At 37.7% G+C, this 21988-nt stretch overlaps 1 protein-coding gene across 1 annotated transcript in view; it reads right to left on the bottom strand.

The window, feature by feature from the left end:
* The window catches only part of MIB1 (MIB E3 ubiquitin protein ligase 1), a 134259-nt gene that overhangs the window by 97126 nt on the left and 15145 nt on the right, over positions 1–21988 (bottom strand). Inside the window, exons 2-4 of the mRNA XM_024235899.3 lie at positions 10408–10579; positions 7591–7720; positions 2618–2722 (exon numbers count right to left, since the gene is read on the bottom strand). Of these exons, the coding sequence (XP_024091667.1) occupies positions 2618–2722; positions 7591–7720; positions 10408–10579 (407 nt within the window). The remainder of the gene's footprint in view (positions 1–2617; positions 2723–7590; positions 7721–10407; positions 10580–21988) is intronic.

Genomic DNA, 21988 nt, shown 5'->3' with positions numbered 1-21988 from the left:
AAGGAGCTCCTCTAATACATATGCACATGCGCACCTGCATGCACGCACATGCATGTGCGCACACACACACACTCACACAGGACCCAACTCTTTTATAGCATCTTTTACTGTCATTGAATCCTGGTCAAAGACACACAGGTGTCAAATTGGTTTTTTGGGATTTTTTTTTTTTTTTTTTGAGACAGGGTCTCTCTCTGTTGCCCAGGCTAGAGTGTAATGGCACGATCACGGCTCACTGCAGCCTCGACCTCCTAGGGCTCAGGTGATCCTTCCATTTCCACCTCAGCCTCTCAAGTAGCTGGGACTACAGGTGCAAACCACCATACCCAGATAACTTTTTTTTTATTGTTTGTAGAGACGTGGTTTTGCCACATTGCCCAGGTTGGTCTCAAACTCCTGGACTCAAGTGATCTACCTGCTTTAGCCTCCCATGGTGCTGGGATTACAGGTGTGAGCCACCACTCCCGGCTGTCAAATTGTTTTAAATAATACTCTACCCCAGCAATTTTACTTCTAGGAATCTATCCTAAGGAAATATACCCATAATGTACAAAGGCATATACACAAGGATGCTTACTGACACACTGCTTGAAGCAGTAGGGGAAACAAAATCCAACCCAGGTACCCATCAAGAGAAATCTCATTAAATAAATAATGGCATAACCACATACTCAGCCATCAATCTATATAAATACCATTCAAGTACCTGAGCACATATAGCACATAGGCTTCATTTGAAGAAAATTAATAATCAGTTGGAATCCTAAAAAATTGACAATTTAAAAACAGGCAGAGGCATGAAGAAAATGAAAAACTGATAATCACTGCTATATACAATAATAAAAATTGGCAACTAAAGTATTTGTTTAAATTCATATGGCTGGCTTTTAATATATAAGTGGAATAAATTGGTCAGCTGTAGTAGCTCATGCTAGTAGTCTCACCATTTTGGAAGGCCAAGGTAGGAGATCGCTTGGAACTCAGGAGTTCGAAACCAGTGTGGACAATATAGCAAGACCCTATTTCTACTAAAAATTTTTTAATATTAGTTGGGCATGGTGGCACACACCTACAGTTCTAGCTACACCAGAGGCTGAGGTGGGAGGTTTGTTAGAGCCCAGGAGTTCAGGGCTTCAGTGAACTATGATTGCACCACTGCACTCCAGCTTGAGTGACAGAGCAAGACCCTGTCTCTAAAAATAAATAAATAAGGCCGTGTGCAGTGGCTCACGCCTATAATCCCAGCACTTTGGGAGGCCGAGGCAGGTGGATCACAAGGTGATCCTGGCTAACACAGTGAAATCCTAGCCATCCTGGCTAACACAGTGAAATCCCATCTCTACTAAAAACGCAAAAAATTAGCCGGGCGTGGTGGTGGGCACCTGTAGTCCCAGCTACTAGGGAGGCTGAGGCAGGAGAATGGCATGAACCCGGGAGGCGGAGCTTGCAGTGAGCCAAGATCAGGCCACTGCACTCCAGCCTGGGCGACAGAGCGAGACTCTGTCTCAAAAAATAAATAAATAAATGAATAAATAAATATAAAAAATAAATAAAGAAATTGAAATAAATTAAGGGGACACTGGGATACTTTCTCCATTCCTAACAAGAACATAGACAGTTGATTTTAAAAAAGGAAATGTAAAGAATTCTTTGAATACGGAATGTATTCAAAATGAAAAGGATGTGAAAGGCATTAATATTTTGGCATTTATTTATTATACTCTATACATTAAATAGCAAGATCAACTTTTTTTGAGATACAGTCTCACTCCATCACCTAGGCTGGAGTACAATGGCATGATCTCGGCTCACTGAAAGCTGTGCACCCCACCCTCGCGGTTCAGGTGATTCTTGTGCCTCAGCCTCCCGAGTAGCTGGAATTACAGGCACAGGCCATTAAACCCGGCTAATTTTTGTATTTTAGTAAAGACAGGGTTTCACCATGTTGGCCAGTGTGATCTCAAACTCCTGACCTCCTCAAGTGATCCACCCACCTGGGCCTCCCAAAGTGCTGGGATTACAGGCGTGAGCCACCGCGCCCAGCCAAGATGAGCACTTGAACAATGGTCCACAAAACACAAAAACATAGGACAACTCACTGAATAAACCTCCATTATTTTTCTAAACACTTAAGTAATTCAAGGTTTTTCTAAGTCAATCATTTTCAATTATCAACACTATAAAAAATACCAAGGGGTGGAGAGGAATCTCCTAAAAGATAATTTTAATATTTACTGTAATTTATACTTTTATACAAGCTACCAGAGCACAGAATACAAATATATCACAAAACCTCATTATAATACTGTCTTCCAGGTCCATCCATGCCAAGGAATGGTCTTACAGATGATTCCTAATCTTTTTGATAGATTTTCGTAAATAAACCCCTTGGACTTACACTGAAAACGAGTCACCTCTACACACCAATATATAGTAAGGTACTCAAACATTAAACTAAAGGCAAATCATATTTACTATTAAATAGTTTAGAGAAACATAGTAAAAACGTAAAGGTTCTGACACAGGGAGATGACAAAGGAAAAATAATAAAAGAGCAGTAAGAGCTATTCACCCATCCAACATTTTCTTTCACCTGCTATGGCTCTTCACTACTTACCATGCCCTCAAAGCCAACTCTGTAAAGGTTCTTAGCACCATTATCCCAGAGGACATATGCTGCGCTATGTGGGCTTGATGCACTCCAGTCCTGGATTTCTGTTACCTAACAATAGTTTTTGAGAAAAGAAGTTTTTTAAAGGGGAGGGAAGAGCTTAGTTCTTTTAATTATTACATTTAAATCTTAAAAATCATTTCATCTAGCAACCTGTGTAACATGATCATGAAAAATACTTATTTGCCAAATATGTCACTCCGAACATAGTTAAATTATCATTAGAGCCATATTTTCCAGAATTATAAGGTAATTTCTAAAACCACTGTAGAAATTTTAAATCAAGAGGCTTGGGGATTACAGTGATAGATTATCAGAAAATAGAATTTGATAGAAAATTTAAAATATTTTTATTCTTAAAGGGATTCCTTTAAGAACAGTTTTCTGTTTTTTGTTTTTGAGATGGAATCTCGCTCTTGTCGCCCGGGCTGGAGTGCAGCGGTGCGATCCCGGCTCAATGCAACCTCCGCCTCCTGGGTTCAAGCTTCTCCTGCCTCAGCCTCCTGAGTAGCTGAGATTACACGTGCCTGTCACCATGGCTGACTAATTTTTGTACTTTTAGTAGAGATGGGGTTTCACCATGTTGGCCAGGTTGGTCTTGAACTCCTGACCTCAGGTGATCTGCCCGTCTCGCCCTCCCAAAGTGCTGGGATTACAGGTGTGAGCCACTATGCCCGGCAAGAATAGTATATTCTTTTAAGCCCATTACTCAATATGAAATTTAAAATCTCTGTAAAATACCCAAAATGATTCAAGATAAACCTTTTTGGTCAGCTAAAAATTAACAAGCGCAAAGCTCTTGAAGAGCCTTGGTGGTAATGTTCAAGTACATCTTGAGTTGCTTTTGCTCCTCCAACAGTATCCCGCAGTTGCAGGCCACCTAAGCTAAAATGGCACACCTACCATGGAAACCCAGACACCATCTCCAAGCCCCACACCCAACTAGTCTGATTCTTGAATTCATTGGATTAAAAAAAAAAAAATACTGGGGTTGCCATTGCTTTAAGGCCTAGAATCACATACATGTTGAGTTTACTTATCTGAAATGCTTAGGACAAGAAATGCTTAGATTTCAAATTTTTTCAGATTTTGAAATATTTGCACTGTACTTAGAGCATCCCAAATCCAAAAATCTGAAATTTTAAATGCTCCAATGAGCATTTCCTTTGAGCACCATGTCAGTGCTCAAGAAGTTTCAGATTTTGGAGTATTTCGGGTTTCAGATTTTTTTATTTGGAATGTTCAACCTGTACGCGAAAATGACAAACAGCATTAAACTTGGACCTTCTCAAGTAAACCTGACTACAGCAAAAAGTGGGAAGCTGCACATATGCAATTCAGATTACTCTTCTCCATCTTGATACTTACAATCACAGCCACCCTTCATAGTTACTTAGAATGACAGGCTGAAGTATAACTTTTAAGGTATACACTTAAAAACTATTACTTTAAATAAGATATATAATGACCATTCTTTTTCATCCTGTACTAAAGAAATAGTTTTGTAAGCCAGGTATTTTATGATGTATTTGTGGAAATAAAAAGGTTTTATGTTTAAGATCTGATGAATCACTTGAAACATATTTTACATTGTTAGTAATTTAGTCCATTTATTCTTTTAAATTTTGAAACACATTACACATTATAAAATATAGCATATATAAATTTTTTTTTTGTTTTGCTCTTGTCACCCAGGCTGGAGTGCAATGGCACGATCTTGGCTCACTGCAACCTCCGCCTCCCGGGTTCAAGTGGTTCTCCTGCCTCAGCCTCCCAAGTAGCTGGGATTACAGGCGCCCACCACCATGCCTGGCTAATTTTTTGTATTTTTTTTTTTTTAAGTAGAGATGGGGTTTTGCCATGTTGGCCTGGCTGGTCTCAAACTCCTAATCTTGTGATCTGCCTACCTCAGCCTCCCAAAGCATATGTAAACTTTAAGGAATAAAAAAATAAACTGAACACCCATGTAATTATTACCCAACCTAAGAAAAAAAAATATAACCAGTACTTTTCAAGTCCCTTATGTCCATCTCATCAATCCCATCCTCCTGCCTTCCATTAGAGGTAACTACCATCCTGAAGTTAGAGTCCACCATTTACCTTAATTTGCTTTATGATTCCTGCTCAACTAACCACTATATAACCTTCTAAAGTAAGTTTCTAGCACTTGAAGGTAAAACATGCAATCTGTAGCAGAAAGTTCCTTCTGATTCTAATCCATTCAGATTCAACTTCATTTGTTTTAAAAAATGTGATGCTATATTAAGTCTGTATTTTATAGGATGAGTAAAAAAGCATTTGACTAGCTAAAAAACAAAGACAAATTTTGTTTAAATCAAATTTACTTTAAATTTCAAATTACTTGAAATAGAAGTAAGTTCATTAGTCAAGCTCCAAATCATTAAATGAAATGCCTTCATTTGTTAATATGACTTGATTTATTATTGAGAAGGAAACAAAGTGGAAGGCATAAGAAAATAACTATAGTAATTTCACATGCAAGGAACAGCTGCTAAAACCATTAGGTATAATGTTGCCAAGAAACTCTGTAAAGGATACATCTGACAAAATTTGCACCTGTTCATCAATCTTAACATCACTAATAGCAGAATAATCAGACTTTATGTGCCCCTTTATGTGATACAATAGAAGATACACAGCATCACATATGAGGTATGTTTGCCAAAATAAAATTGAACCTGAATCTATCTAATCAAGCCTCTAGATCTAACAACTAATTTATAGAAAATACAAAGATGAACAAGTTAAAGAAGTTAAAGAATACTATAAAGAATCAATTGGCCAAATAGAATCTGGTTTCTTCAACAAATAAATGGTATTTTTTTTTAAGTTAATAATTGTTGAAGTTGGGTAGGAGTGCATGGGAATTTATTATACTATACTTTCTACTCAAGTGTATGTCTGAAATACTCCATAATAAAGAGTTTAAAAAAAAACAAATATGATCTAGTATACTTAATCATATTTGTAAAACAAACAGCTTTAAAAGACTAACATGTATAGCGAGACTTAAGAAGCCCTTTAAGAATAGGCTGGGCGCGGTGGCTCATGATTGTAATCCCAGCACTTTGGGAGGCGGAGGCAGGAGATCGCTTGAACCCAGGAGTTCGAGACCAGCCTGGGCAACACAGCAAGACTCCATCTCTAATATATATTAAAAAAACAAAAAGGAAGGATACACTACATACAATTAACGTGGGTTACATCAGGGGAGTGGGATAAAGCATCCAGCACTGAAGGGAAAAAAGGGATGTTAACTTTCTTCATTCACATACATAGGCCAAAACAAAAAAGTCAGACAATAGAAGTTACATTTGGTCTTAAACAATGTGCTTAACAATGTTACTCTAAAGATTTATTTTATAAAGTTCCCTCACTTGGAGTCACATGTACAAAATGGTTTCATTTCTTTTTCTTCATTTTGTTCTTTTCGTTTGTTTGTTTTGAGATGGAGTCTCACTCTGTCACCCAGGGTGGAGTGCAGTGGCACAATCTTGGCTCACTGCTACCTCTGCCTCCCAGGTTCAAGTGATTCTCTTGCCTCAGCCTCCCTAGTAGCTGGGACTATAGGCGTGTACCATCATGCCTGGCTAATTTTTTGTATTTTTAGTGGAGACAGGGTCTCACCATGTTGGCCAGGCTAGTCTCAAACTCCTGACCTCAAATGATCCACCCGCCTCAGCCTCCCAAAGTGCTGGGATTACAGTCGTGAGCCACCATGCCCAGCCCTCATTTTGTTCTTAAAACACAACATGTGTTAAATCAAAGCAAACCAAAAATGTAACAGAATGACTCAAAGCCTCAAGAATACCTTCTTTTATCCCAAAAAAGTACCAAAACAGCAAAAAACAGAAAGTTCCATTTACATGGCTTCAAACAGCAAATGTCTTCAAAAGCTGATGAGGAAAGATGACTTCCAACTCCCTCTGATCATATAATTAACTATGAGGAGGAATATACAGTCAATTAAAATTTGACTTCTCATATACTCTTTCAAAAGAAGTTACTAGAATGTGTGTCCTACCAAAAGAGACAGTAAGCTAAGTAAGATGATCTAACGGGATACAGAAAACATGAGATCCAGCCAGGAAAAGAGGCAAAGGCATCTTTGTTAATCACAGGGCTTCAAAGGGAGCTTCCAGGATGACTGCTGGGCACCCAGCATGGAAGGTGAGCCGTCCAGATTGCAGCCGTGTAATATGTGGTGGCCAAACAAGTTGAAGGCTCTTATCCCTACTGCCACTATACCGTTTTTATTCAACTGTGGACACACTGCCCAAGTGAGACTGACTCACGTTCTCCAAGGGTACTTGGCTTATTTGGACTATGTAATGATGACATTCCCACTCTCCTCTTCACCTCCATTCCCTGCCACCTAGATCAGCTGAAGTCTCTCATTCCACCACACAAAATATTCTGCTTTGACCTACTCCTAAAACTCTGAGCCCACTATGCTATCTGCAAAGGATAACAGAGGTAGGTGGGCTCGATAACAGCATAATTGCCCACTGCCCCTCAGAAACAGGTCTTTGAAGGAAAAGAATATAAAACAAGTCAATTCAAATGAAATTTGAATAGCAAGAAAGTTGAGGACATGAGATACTGCTTAGGGAGGGACTGGCCCAAATGCGTTCAGAAAAGCATGCTGGGTAACAAAATGACAATATGAAATCTGAAGGTGGGAAGGTAAAACTTACCTAATGACCCTCTAAGGAACATCAATGCTTACAAAAAGCAAGAACAATCTTTTTACTTCCAGAGAAAAAAGAAATCAAGATTTTAAAAACTGTTACTGGCATAGAAAACAATGGACCAAGAAATTCATTTATAGTAGTAATAAAAAGCTTCTGAACATATAATACTCTAGAATACATAATGAATTCAGAAAAACACTGTACCTTTCCCCTACGTCCATTTCCTCCATCTTGATCTTCCCACTGCCAGTCCACTCCTCGCACCACTCTGGCACCTGCAAAGATTCCTCTGGCTGTAATCTTCTTAGATTTCCTACGAGACTCTAACAGAACCCTAAAAATAAAATTATTTATTTTCAAGTTTATATAAAAATAGGTAACAATAATTTACTTTTTAAAACAAAATTATAAAAACGTCATTTTGAAAGTAAAAAGATTCTTCATTGTTCTGGTTACTACCATAATAGCATGATACAGGAATACCTTTTATATTCCACAGGTGATGATGATGATGGCAGTAGTAGTTGTAATAATAATCACAGCTAACTTTTACTGAGCTTTTATTATATAATATGTAAAAGCACTTGCATAGGAGTAAAGTGTGTTACACTCCTTAAGAGAAAGTTACCGCTATATTATCCACTTTATAAATGAGGAAACTGAGTCTCAAAAAAGTAATGTGCCCAAGGCCACAAAAGTTAAAATGTAATGGACTCCACATATGATCCTAGTCTAAGCATTTCAGGGTATCAGGGTATCACTATACTCTTCACTATTGTATAGGTGGCAGACTCAAATTTCTATAGCTTCCAGGTGAGTAATATAAATGACAGCCCAAGAAAGACAGCACTACAATGGCAAATGGCACTTGACCTCAGACTTGGGAAGATAACAGGGAATGGTAGGGACTTTGGTCGACTCAAAAGCATCATCAGTCTAAAGGGTCCAGTCTAAAGGGCTCCATTGCTTCAACAAACTGTTGCCAAGAGCAAACGTAAGCCCAGTATTGATAGTCTTCTGTATTGGTGGGGGTGGTGGGGGGAGCAAGGTGTTCTACGAATCCATCAACACATTTTTGTGTGAAATCACCTGTTTTTAAAAACTAGCCATTATTCTGGCCAGGCGTGGTGGCTCACACCTGTAATCCCAGCACTTTGGGAGGCCAAGGTAGGTAGATCACGAGGTCAGGAAATCGAGACCATCCTGGCTAACACGGTGAAACCCTGTCTCTACTAAAGATACAAAAAATTAGCTGGGCATGGTGGTGGGCGCCTGTAGTCCCAGCTACTCGGGAGGCTGAGGCAGTAGAATGGTGTGAACCTGGGAGGCGGAGGTTGCAGTGAGCCGAGATTGCGCCACTGCACTCCAGCCTGGGCAGCAGAGAGAGACTCCATCTCAAAAAAAAAAAAAAAAAAAAACTAGCCATTATTCAAAAATTTAAGAGTACTGTATTGATATGATTTGGCTGTGTCCCCACCCAAATCTCATCTTGAACTGTAGTTCCCATAATTCCCACATGTCATGGGAGGGACCCGGTGGGAGGTAACTTAATCATGGGAGTGGTTACCTCCATGCTGTTCTCTTGATAGTGAGTTCTCACGAGATCTGATGATTTTAATAAGGGGCTTTCCCCCTTTTTTGCTCAGCACTTCTCCTTGCTGCTGCCATGTGAAGAAGGGCGTGTTTGCTTCCCCTTCCACCATGATTATAAGTTTCCTGAGGCCTCCCCAGCAATGCTGAACTGTGAGTCAATTAAACCTATTTCCTTTATAAATTACCCAGTCTCGGGTATTTCTTCATAGCAGTATGACAATGGATTAATATATGTATGTATCAGCAAAATACATCTGTGGTCTGGATTTTACCCATACTAACCTGTTCTCACAGTACTACATACTTACAGAAGATTATGAACCTTGATAAAGATTCTACACTCAAGTATCTGGTCCAGCTTGGTTCTCCAAGACCATGTATCCCTATTGTTCTACATCTTTCTCATTCACATAATCAGAAAGGTTTGGAGATTTTTGTTTTGTTTTTCTAATTTTATTTCATTGTTCTATTTTTTTCATTTATTTACTTATTTTAATAGAGATGAGGTCTTACTATGCTGTCCAGGGTGGTCCTGAACGCCTGGCCTCAAGTAATCCTACCACCTCAGGCTTCCCAATGTGCTAGAATTAAAGGCATGAGCCACCACGCCCAGCCTTATTCATTTTTACAATGTCTTTATTATTCCTTAATTTTAATTGCAAACAAAAGACAAAAATAACCAACTCGTTCAAAATTACTCAGTTAATAAGTGGCACGATTATGATCTACACCAAGAGAGTCTGACTCCAAAATCTATTTATCTACTCCTACTCCTAGCTGCCTCCCTATGACTGGCTGGATTCTTGCTCCTTTGCAATATCTGTATCTACATGAGAAGATCCCATCACCTAAAACTCTGCACCCATTAACAATGAATACTCCTCTCTCATTGCTCCTAAGACACTTAATACTTATCTCTAACACAGCCTAAAACATTACATGATAATCACTGACTCATTATTTCCTTTAATTTGTAAACTCCTTAAGAATACTATGTGTCTTACTTATCTTCTAGTGTCCATAAACATAGTGGATGCTGTATAGTCCTAATAAATGCCTACTGACTCAATCAATGAGCCCTACCATTCATCTGATACCAATTAACAGACTAGAAGGCATAGTGAGAAGAAAATAATTGGTATCTTTTTCGATACCCTTGTATTTCCAAATGTACAGTAGTGCTAACCCTCTAAGCCAGAGAAAGAATAGCCCAGATTACCTTGGAAAAGTACAGACAGCTCCATCTTCAAAGAGCTCTTCTCTTGTTATACAGCAGATTTGGTCCACTTCTATCCTACTATTTGGTACCTCCTTGTTACTAAACCAACTGTCAGAAGGTATTTGCTAATCCTATTTTTAAGGGCCAGAAGTACATAACTTGAATACAAACAAAAACCCTCAGTTGAAGAAAAAAAGGGTTCTCCCTACCTCTCACTTCCTGGTGTAGTAATTCGGTAAAAGCGATGTCTTAAGTGATGTTTATCTCCATGATAACACACTGTGCACAAATCATAATTTGTACACTCTGCACATTTCCATCGAATGCCAATGATCGGTTGCTGGCGGCAGGTATCACACATGGTTCCATCATGCTTGATGCCTATTAAAACAAGGACACATGCTCAGATTAATCACAAATTTTATTTGTTTGAATATTATTCCTTGGGGGAAAAAAATAAGAACAGAACATTTTACAAGATATTCTAATAAATTAGGAAATAACACTTCAAATTTAACACATATAGCTTCAAGATAAAGGATCTCAACTATTTTAATCAATGCGAACTATAATATTTTCCCTCTGCTCCCTTTTTCATTAGTAAGAACACATCTCTGTAACTCTTTCCTCGCTCTCATCCACAAACTAGAATTTAAGTTCAGCACAGAGAAAGAAAGAATCCTTTATCACTAAGGAGATGTTTCAGACTACAAAACCTCAGAAATCTTTGAAAGAATTTTCAACTATTTTCTAGGTAAACAATTACTCCAAAAGAAAAGACCATTTTGCCTTCATGATATCATGGAAACAAACTATCAATTAACTTAAGCATTTACCACCCTTAGATATTGACAAGTTTTTCCCATAGTCAAGAAAATTTAGAAAATGATTAGGAAGCAACTTTCCCTATTTTAAAGGAAACAATACACTATAGTGGGGTTTTATCCCCTTAAGGAACAAGAAATAATAAGCTCTAGAAAAAAATAAACACTTGGTAAAATGACCTCCACTAAAATTAATCACATGGATGAATGAGACAGACATTAGAACTATAAAAGGTACCAATATAAGTAATGAAAACAACCTTCATTTTCAGGTGAAATAATTGGGGGTAATACTCCTTTACCATTCTATTGTTATATTAATATCATTTGTTCAATAAATAAAAACTAGGATTTTTTTTTCAACAATGTGTGGCTTGTCAACATCAGTGTCACTACTTTACAAACACACCCTGGATGGTCAAGCTCAATGCTGACCAAGCAAGGGCTCTATTATCTGTCCAAAAGTGACACTCTCCTGGATTCAAGTTCTGACTTCGTCTGTATTTACTTTTATGTCCTTGAAAAGGTCGTTTTATCAGAAGTATTTACGTATAAAATAATGTGGTTGTTTTTTTTTGGAGGGTTTTTTTTGGTTTGGTTTTTTTTTTTTTTTTCAAAATAACTGGAGGGAGGCAGAGGGGAAGTAAAGTGGGATTTAGGTAAAACAAGATTAGCCGTGCTGAAGTTGGGTAATGGGTACGTGGGAGTTCATTACATTATCTTCCTCTTTGTATCCATTTAGAACATTTCCATAATTAAATAGAAGAAAGGAGCCCTTTCATTCTCACAACCTCAGTCCCCTTTGGAGAACGTAATATATTCTTTAAAGGTGAGACGTGTTCTAAAAATCAAGTAACATGCTACATATGTAAAAACTAGAGTACAAAAGTGGTCGTATTACTAATATAATACACTACTGCTACTTCCCGATAAGGAGGAAAAAAAAAACCCCTATGTTATTCATTTTCTATATTCAGATAACCAGATTCTAAACAAAGGGCCAAACTTGAGTGTATGCCTGTTTTGAGGGAAAGGGAGGGGAGGGGCAAGGATCAGGAAGGAAGAGGGAGGGAAGGCAGGAAGGAGGGAAGCAGGGAAGGAAGGAGGAAGGGAACGAACACCTGAAAGAATTGGGATACCTAGTGGACTACAAAAAAGCCTGATACCCCAACACCAAATATGTTTTATGTGCAATCCTTCTGCAGTCTCCTGTCACATAAATGCTTGACTGTAGGGACAGAAGACAGTGGACATGAGTGGCTACTGATTCATTCAGAACTATTTCTTTATTCCTACCGCAGGCATGCCCTCTGCTGCTTTCAAGTATCACTCTTAGAGCCATGTTCACGCCACTGCACTCCAGTCTGGGCAACTAAGAAAGACTCTAACTCAAAAAAATAAAAAATAATAAAAAAATAAAAAATCACTCCTGCTGCAGTGTGGAGAAAAAATATATGAAAAAAGTAAAAGTGGCTAGAGAAAGGGAGTCAGGTTAAAAGAAGTTAGTAGCAGTCCAGCTAAGATAATGGTAGCTTAAATTAGGGTGATGACAGTAGAAATTGAGAGAAATGGGTTCCAGAGATATTTAGGGCTTGGTAGCTATGGGTCAGGAGACAAAAAATGTAGAGGATATAAATGAGAAAGTCTAAACAAGATCATTCAAGAGAAAACAGGTTAAGTATTAGAGATATTTAGCAATTAAACAGTACAACAAACTGAAATCTAGAACTGTTCTGCTTAAAAACAAGAAGGGAGTCACCAACAAAAAATAAGAATATAAGAATATCTAATCAAAAAATACAAGCCCAGGTCTCCACTGATAGAAACTCGCCTGAGAAACTAAACAGGAAATAAAATCAGGAAAAGTTCCACAGAAATGGTGGACGAGTAGATCTTTCTAAGAAAGGAAGAAATCACAGAAAAGCAGAGTATGTTCAATGAACCAGGAACGACTTTGCTTAGCAGAAACATGCAATACAGCCAGAGACTTGGAGATAAATTATAGAGTCAGGCTAAAAATTAACAAGATCAGACATGATTTCTAACCTGTATACAATACGGTATTTAAACTGCTACCTCAAATGGTAAAAACAAGCGTATGTGATTTAAGAATTTACTTGTATAATTTACTATCCACTTAATATTCAAAATCAACTTAAATACTCTGGGACCAATATTCTCATCTATAAATTAAGAAAACACTTCCTTTCACATGGAAAGAGACATTGTGAGGCTAAATTGTTAGAAACTCCTAGAAACAGAAACTCCATTTAAAAAAAAAACAAAAAAAAAAATTAAAGTGATAGGTAAACACACTTTGAAAAACTTTAAAGCAAAATATACATATAAAGAATTATACTGCACTTAACTTCATCTTAATATAGATTTAGTAAATGCCCTAGTCATCTATTTAAATAATATCATAATCAGAATCATCACCTATCCCAGACAAATTTTGCAATACTTATACAGAAATCAAAGAGCTTAATAAAAGTTTAAATTTTTCAGAGACTGTATATGGGGAACATTTAATTATTCATCTGTGAATTAAAAGATTAAAATAAATAAAAACTTCTAAATAGCAATTATGTGCCATATTACTAAAGTAACTAAAGGAATTTGAAAGTTGGTTTCTGTAAAGATTTGCTTAGGTTCCTTCCTGTTTTTGTTTGTTTTTAGTTTAAAGTGACATACATGGCATCTCTGATGCTTATACTTCATGTTAAATGCTCCTACTCACCCAGCTGCTTCCTAGGATTAATATACACTCAGTGTAGAAAACTTGGAAAACCACAAAGGCTAATCCCATCAGCACATCCAGGGAATTATCTTTCTAGTTTTTCTATTACATGTACTATGCAATTTAGATGCAAAAATGTCACATTGTAGTTCCTTGCAAACTACTTTATAAAATGATATTTTACCATGTCAGTAATAGTTCTTCTACAACATGGTTTAATAATTGTATAGAATTTCTATTAATTAACATAATTTACATATAATAGTCCCATATTTTCAACACTGGTTATGTTAACTTTTTGTCTTTATCTGCCACAAACAAATATCTTTGAATGTGCATTTTTAAAACATTCAAGGCAGGGTCTAAGTCTTTGATGGCATTTGAAACACTCTGTAAGTGCCTTCTATAGAGATTGTATCCATTTATATTTCCCTTTCAGCAGTATCTGACTGGCTTTCTTGACACATCTTTAGCATGCACTGAAGTAGTATTTTTAATCTGTGCCAATTTGAGAGGAAAAAATTGGTATTTCTTATTTTCTTTTTAAAATTATAAAATTAATAACACTTATAATAAAACTTTAAACAACCCAAAAGCATACAGAACAAAATGTGAAAGTCCCCCCTCCACCGTGCACTCCCACCCATTATTAGCAGTTTGGTGGGGGTTTCCAGATTGTTTTCTGGGTACACATTTTCTATGTGTGCTCTCATCGGCATGTGTGTGACTTCTGAGGCTTCATGCTTAGAAAGACTTTCCTTAAAATGGTAAAATACACTATTCAATTCTTAACCTAGCACTTTTATGGTTTTCTCAGCATTGGCTCAGAGCTCCCGGTGCAGGCAGACTGTGAATCCTGAGGGGAGAGAGAGTGACAGACAGAAAGACAGACATGGACAGACAAGCGACATCTGCCTTGCCTTTTGTGACCAAACCTCAGAATTCAGTGTCACTTCTTCTATACTCTATTAATTGAGGCAGTTACAAATGTCTACCCAGGTCCACTGAGGGAAGGAAGCAGCCTCTTTAGGTGGAATGTCATTGTCTCCTAAGAAGAGCAGGTGGGATGGGATGTAGATTGGTGTGGCCATCTTTGAAAAATAACATCTGGCATGCCTCTCCTCCATTTTAAATATATATTTGGTCTTCCAGGAATAGAACTGTGTATAATGCCTATATAAAACAGGGGTATACCTGTATTTCAGTATTAAAGTGTAAATTTAAAAAAACTAGTTAAATGGATTGTTATTGTTGGCATTTCTCTTTACAAATGGCAGTTTTATGAAAATTTAATATTCAGTTTAATAGCCCTGCACCAGACAATTATGACAGTTCTTCAAAATCTTTTTGTTTATGGGTTTCACAATTTACCTTAAAAAAAAAACACTTTGTGTGACCTAGAATAGTTTTATACCTAATTTTGTAAACTTTTGATATTTGTGTTAGAAGCAGTAATATAGAAATAATTATAGAATTATTTTTCCAAAATGGACATTATATGGAATTGATTACATATTGATTTAAAGCAATCTCACTGCCACACACCTGAAATCAGATTCTAGTAACTGTATCTGTCTTAGCACAGGAAAGCCGACAAAAAATACCACAATTAATATCAAATACCAATGATAGTAAATGTCCACAAAATCGCTAAGTTTCTGAACAAGGTCTAAAATAAATCTGATTTAGTTCCATCATCACAAAAAAGTAAAACAGACTAAACAAATCAGTATTCACTGCACACTTAGAGGTTTATCCTGAATTAACTGACTGCAGTTCTTCAAATGTGACTTGGTTGATGAAAGAGGTAGGGAAAATGTATCCCAACTACCCCACTCAACTACAACAGAAAAAAACTGTCCAGTTTGCAACCACTGCCTCATTTACATCTTTTTCATTTCTAAATTCATTTTCCACAACATACAATGATAACAGTCATGAGCTCATAATCTATGTACAGGCTTTCTTTAAAAGGAACCATTTAAAGACAACTGGTTAAAAAAATTCTGTAATTCATGGTTTTAAAGAATACCTCAGGAAAACCATTAATGCACACAAAAGCACATCCAAATGCTTTCTTGGTTCCCACAGTTCAAATGCCAACAAAGCCACTGAACAGCTGTGAAACAGACTAAGAACTGAAAAATGTAAACAAAGCAACCCATTCCACTACCAAAATGAGCACTACAGAATTTTTAATGAGAATACAATTAATTGACTTCAAAACAAAAGTTGGTATTTAAAGAAAACATAAAACAGAAGGGCGTTAAATAAACAAGACCAACATTTTACTAATTTCTTACTGTACCGTGGTAGCTTTTTTGTTTCCCTCACTACATCCACCCAATCCATTTTCATCTAAAACCATCAGCCCTGGCAACAGTTTTTCCTTAAAATTTTTATTTCATAAAATTTAATTCCTTAATTGAATCCATTAAGTTCTTCTTTTTCCCTTTCTACAGAATACCATATTACCCTAAGGAGTTAATGCCCTTTTCCTTTGCTAAGCTTTATGAAGACATCTGCCACCGTTAAATGAACCACCTGATGATAGCTTTTGACTCATTCTACTAATACTCAAATGACCATCTGCTCTAAGTTTTAATGGTATCTTGCCTGAGTTTAACAACTTAGAGAATTTGTAAGCTGAAGTATTTTTGTTGGAAAATTTTATGAAAATAGTAAAACATGTTGCTTAAGATCAATAACTACATTCTTAAGAGACCTAATGAAAATAGCTCAAACTCACAAAGCACTGATTTAAGTAAAATGTTAAATTTCTGGGTAAAAATGATGGCTGAAAGAGAAAAGTAGTTTTCACTACAAGCAGTTAAATACATATGAAGTGCTTCAACAACAGAACAAAAATCTCTAAATTATCACTTCGTATAATAGCAAAAGTAAGAAGTAAACAACATAATTGTTCATTAACAACAGAATGGATACATATATTAGGGATACAATGGAATACCAAAAATGAATGTTCAACAGCCACGCAATTCAACATGGACATACCCTTCACCATAATGCTGAATTTTTTAAAATATAGAATACAAAGGCCAGGCGTGGTGGCTCACAATTGTAATCCCAGCACTTTGGGAGGCCGAGGCAGGCGGATCAAGAGGTCAGGAATTCGAGACCAGCCTGGCCAACATGGTGAAACCCCGTCTCTATTAAAAATACAAAAATTAGCTGGGCCCAGTGGCGCGCACCTGTAGTCCCAGCTACTTGGGAGGCTGAGGCAGGAGAATCGCTTGAACCCAGGAGGAGGAGGCTGCCGTGAGCCAAGATCACGCCACTGCACTCCAGCCTGGGCTACAAAGCCAGACTCCATCTCAAAAAAAAATATATATATATATATATATAATTTTTTTATATAAATGTATAGAATACATATGTATAGAATACAAAATGTTGAAACTAAATACATATTATTTACAGATATAGAAAAATGTGTAACATAAAGAAACTCATGGGAATGATAAAAACTAATTTGTGACAGCTGGTTACCTTAGGCGAGGAGGGGAAGGAATGCAAGTGAGAAATATTACACAGGGTGTTCAAATGTATTAGTAATGCTTACTTTCTAGATGGATTCCCAGTTATTGGTTATATTACTCATTTATTCACTTGTATATATTAAATATTATGTAATAAATTTTAAAACTTTTTTTAAAAAGAAACAGTCCTTCTAGACTAGTATGGTGCCTAGCTATACCCTAAACTTTGCCCAAATTCAAAGATTTCACCTAACATCAAAAAAAATTTACAAGTCAGCTGGGCGCAGTGGCTCACGCCTGTAATCCCAGCACTTTGGGAGGCCAAGGCGGGTGGATCAGGAGGTCAGGCGTTCAAGACCAGTCTGGCCAACATAGTGAAACCCTGTCTCTACTAAAAATACAAAAATTAGCCAGGTGTGGTGGCACACACCTGCAGTCCCAGCTACTTGGAAAGCTGAGGCGGGAGAATTGCTTGAACCCAGGAGGCGGAGGTTGCAGTGAGCCGAGACCACGCCATTGCATTCCAGCCTGGGTGACAGAGTGAGACTCCGTCTCAAAAAAAAAAAAAATTTACAAGTCAACCTTTATTCAAATGTAACTACTTATTGTGGCATAACTGTTGATGTCATTCAACAAACCAAGAAATTCTAATTTATGGATTCATTCAACTTTAACCCCAAATCAAATGTAACAAAAAGTATTACAGAGACTAAGGAGGGTTAACCAACAAGAATATCCATCTTATTTTCCCTGAACCGTCAAAATATTTAACTGGCTTAGAAATTGCCTCAACTCTAATTAAAATTCCTAATGAGGGCAAGGCCTTTGTGACCTGCCAGCTGGTTGGTAAAGTCCACATTCCTTTCTCTAGAGAAATACTAAATTAATGAAAATAGGATTGTTGTTATTAATAATACCAGCCACTATCTCTTAGTACCAAGCTTGGTTCTTTACACACATTTTATTTAACCTTCCCAACAATTCTAAAAAGTAAGCAATTGTTATCCCCATCTCATGGATGAAGAAACTGAGTCTCAGACAGGTAACCTGCCTGAAGTCACACAACCTTAGTAAGTGGCAGGTTCACATTCAAACCCAACTGGGTCTGATCACAAAACATGGCCTCTTAAAGCACTTCATTCACTCTACCAGGGTTTTTTGTGGTTTTCTTCCACACCTAGCATGGATCTTATTTAAAGAATAATTACATATCTAGGGCATCATGTTCCCCCATGCACTCTACTGGATTTAGAGTATAAGTTATTAAATCCTATTTCAATATTCAAATAAATCTCAGACACATTTTAAAATGTTAAAAGACTGGCCGGGCGCGGTGGCTCACACCTGCAATCCCAGCACTTTGGGAGGCCCAGGCGGGTGGATCGCTTGAGGTGAGGAGTTCGAGACTAGCCTGGTCAACATGGTGAAACCCCGTCTCTACTGAAAACACAAAAAAGTAGCCGAGTGTGGTGGCACGAGCCTGTAATTCCAGCAACTTTGGAGGCTGAGGCAGGAGAATCGCTTGAACCAGGGAGGCGGAGGTTGCAGTGAGCCGAGATAGCACAACTGCACTCCAGCCTGGGAGACAAGAGTGAGACCCTGTCTCACTCTGTGGCCCAGGATGGAGAGTAGTGGCACGATCTCGGCTCACTGCAACCTCTGTCTCCCAGGTTCAAGAGATTCTCCTGCCTCAGCCTCCCAAGTAGCTGGATTAACAGGCATGTGCCACCACAACCGGCTAATTTTTGTATTTTCAGTAGAGACAGGGTTTCACCATGTTGGCCAGGCTGGTCTCGAACTCCTGATCCCAAGCAATCCACTCACCTTGGCCTCCCAAAGTGCTGGGATTACAGGCGTGAACCACTGCACGGCCTAAAAGACTGTCTTTTTTAAGTTAATTTAAATCGTGTAGTTGACCACCACACCATCTACTTCCAACTCTTACCATAGTAAGAGATGCATTAAGAAAATGTCTTGAGCTGCTAAAGGATTATGTAGGAAAAAAAGAAAATATCTGTGAAGGTGTCACCCAAAGTTCACAACTCCTTCATACCTTTTCTGTTAGACAAATTATTCTATTTTGGAAGCCTCCGCCAGTTTATTACAAGTATGCATAATGCCACGCACATTCCAAAAGAAACAAATTCTCAAAACTAGACATAAAACTGGCAATTTTAATAATGGATTTGTTTATATTTTTGGCATTTTTTTACATAGGAGTAGAAAATTAATGAGGTGAAACATAAAATTAAGAAAATACATTTTGACTCCAGGTGCGGTGGGTGGCTCACGCCTGTAATCCCAGCACTTTGGGAGGGCCGGGTGGGCAGATCACCTAAGATCAGGAGTTTGAGACCAGCCTAGCCAACATGGTGAAACCCCATCTTTACTAAAAATAAAAATTTGCCGGCCACGGTGGCGTATGCCTGTGATCCCAGCTACTTGGGAGGCTGAGACAGGTGGATCACTTGAACCTGGGAGGCAAAGGGTGCAGCGAGCCAGGATTGCGCCACCGCACTCCAGCCTGGGTGACAGAGCAAGACTTCATCTCAAAAAAAAAAAAAAAAAAGAATTTTATACATTTTGAAATAACTGCACTAACTGGTAAAAACTCATTATTTGATTTTAGAAGCAGAACACCTGTGTACCTTGAACTACTCTGATTTCATTTTACAGGTGATGAATGAAGGCTCGAAATGGAAGGAAAAAAATGACTGACAGACCAAGATTTGAATCTCCACCATTAATTTATTACTTGTGGAGTCTTGGGCAAGTTAGTTTATTTCTCATGGCCTATTTTATCATCAATAAAATGAAGCCTAACAAACAACGAGATAAAGTATACAATGCCTAACACATGACTGAAGCTCAGTAAATGTTAATCCATTCCACTAGTTAATAGCCTCAATTGATAAAATCCTTGATTTCCTGGCTCCTAAGCTACTGCATTTTCTACTATCCCCTGCAAAGAAACTGGGGGGATAAGGGATGAGTAAGTCACCATGATGTAAAATATTTCAATTCAAAGCTCTCAGGATTTATTATCACTAGCCCTGCAAAACTGCCACAAATTAAACAATAATTTATTTTAATATTACAAAGTCTCTGCTCCATTTCTTGTTGGTTTAGGAATAAAATTATCATCAAGACAATAAATCCACCCCTGAGGAAACCAAATATTCTTATCATAAGTGTGCTCTGAGAATATAAACGAATTCTAACCCAAGCAAATATCCATGAAAATAAATTTGCTTTTAAAAAAGTAATAAATATATAAATAAATAAGTATTCCAAAGCCAAAAATGAATGTCTGGACTATCTGCTGTTTTCCATTTCTTATGACATTATCTCCTCCACTAATTTAAATACTACCTTATCTTGGTCATGTTCCACAAGTCCATTTTATAAAAGCCAGTTGTTGGCCAGGCATGGTGGCTCACGCCTGTAATCCCAGCACTTTGGGAGGCTGAGGCAGGCGGATCACGAGGTCAGGAGCTCAAGATCAGCCTGACCAACATGGTGAAATCCCATCTCTACTAAAAATACAAAAATTAGCTGGGCGTGGTGGTACGCGCCTGTAATCCTAGCTACTCAGGAGGCTGAGGCAGGACAATCGCTTGAACCCGGGAGGCAGAGGTTGCAGTGAGCCGAGATAGTGCCATTGCACTCCAGTCTGGGCGACAGAGCGAGACTCTGTCTCCAAAAAAAAAAGCCAGTTGTTTAAAATTCAGAACCCATTTTCCCTCAGAAGCAAAAGTTTAAAGATAACTTAGGTACCAGACTAGTTCACAAGAACCTGTTTACACTACATAGTGCTAATCTACAGGCTTACAAAGATAAAAAATGTTGTGTTCCTAGTTCCATCTGAGGAAATGGTTAAATTGCTGTAACTATGTTCCCAGACATGACGAGACAAGCTAAATTGTGTGCAGCTGTATGAAAGTATGTGAGTAAAGAAATGGGTTTAGAAGAATGAGGAGGAATGTTCTTAAAAAGCCATTTTCCTACAGGTACTTAAAATGCGCAAGCTCCTGTTTGACAACTTAAAGCAATGGTTTCCAAAAGTGAGTTAAATGACCCAGGAGATATAGAAGATGACCCTTTGAAATGCAAGAGAAATCCCTTATCTGTAATTCCAAAATCCAAAAAACTCCAAACACCAGAAAAGTTTTTTCAGTAAGTTAGCAGCAAACTCATTTAGTGATAAACTCTCATCTGAGCAAACAAAAGGCTACATACAGAATATACTCTGTCTTTATCCCCTTAGAATTATTCCTGTGCTTTGCTGCAGAAGTATTAATGTATTTATTTATTTATAGGCCATAACTGTAGATCTCGAAGTGCGTGTTATGTGTTACATGGCAAACACACCATACAATGCTAAAATCCAAAAGTTTATAAACTCAGTGCCAAGCATTCTGAAAAAGGTGTTATGAGCTACCCTTAAAACTGCAACTTTTATATTTACTTTTTTAGGAATAAAATTAAGTTTCACTCATTGTAAATTAGTCTATTGACATTAACATCCTAGTGGGTCCCTGAAAAAAAATCCACATGAAACACCTGGAACACAAAAGGTATACTGAGGGTGAGTGGGAGTTTGAGAACATGAGGGAGTTAACAAAGGTCCTCTGCGTTGTGTACTTCTGGCACATTAGCACATGCTGCAGCTTTTGTGCACCTACTTAGGCATTTTTGTGGACTATATCCTAATGATACAAAATAA

This window comes from Pongo abelii, chromosome 17 (assembly GCF_028885655.2).
Source record: "Pongo abelii isolate AG06213 chromosome 17, NHGRI_mPonAbe1-v2.0_pri, whole genome shotgun sequence".
NCBI classification, from domain to species: domain Eukaryota; kingdom Metazoa; phylum Chordata; class Mammalia; order Primates; family Hominidae; genus Pongo; species Pongo abelii.
Note: the sequence above shows the minus strand (reverse complement) of the source record. Positions and strands in the feature narration are given on the sequence as shown.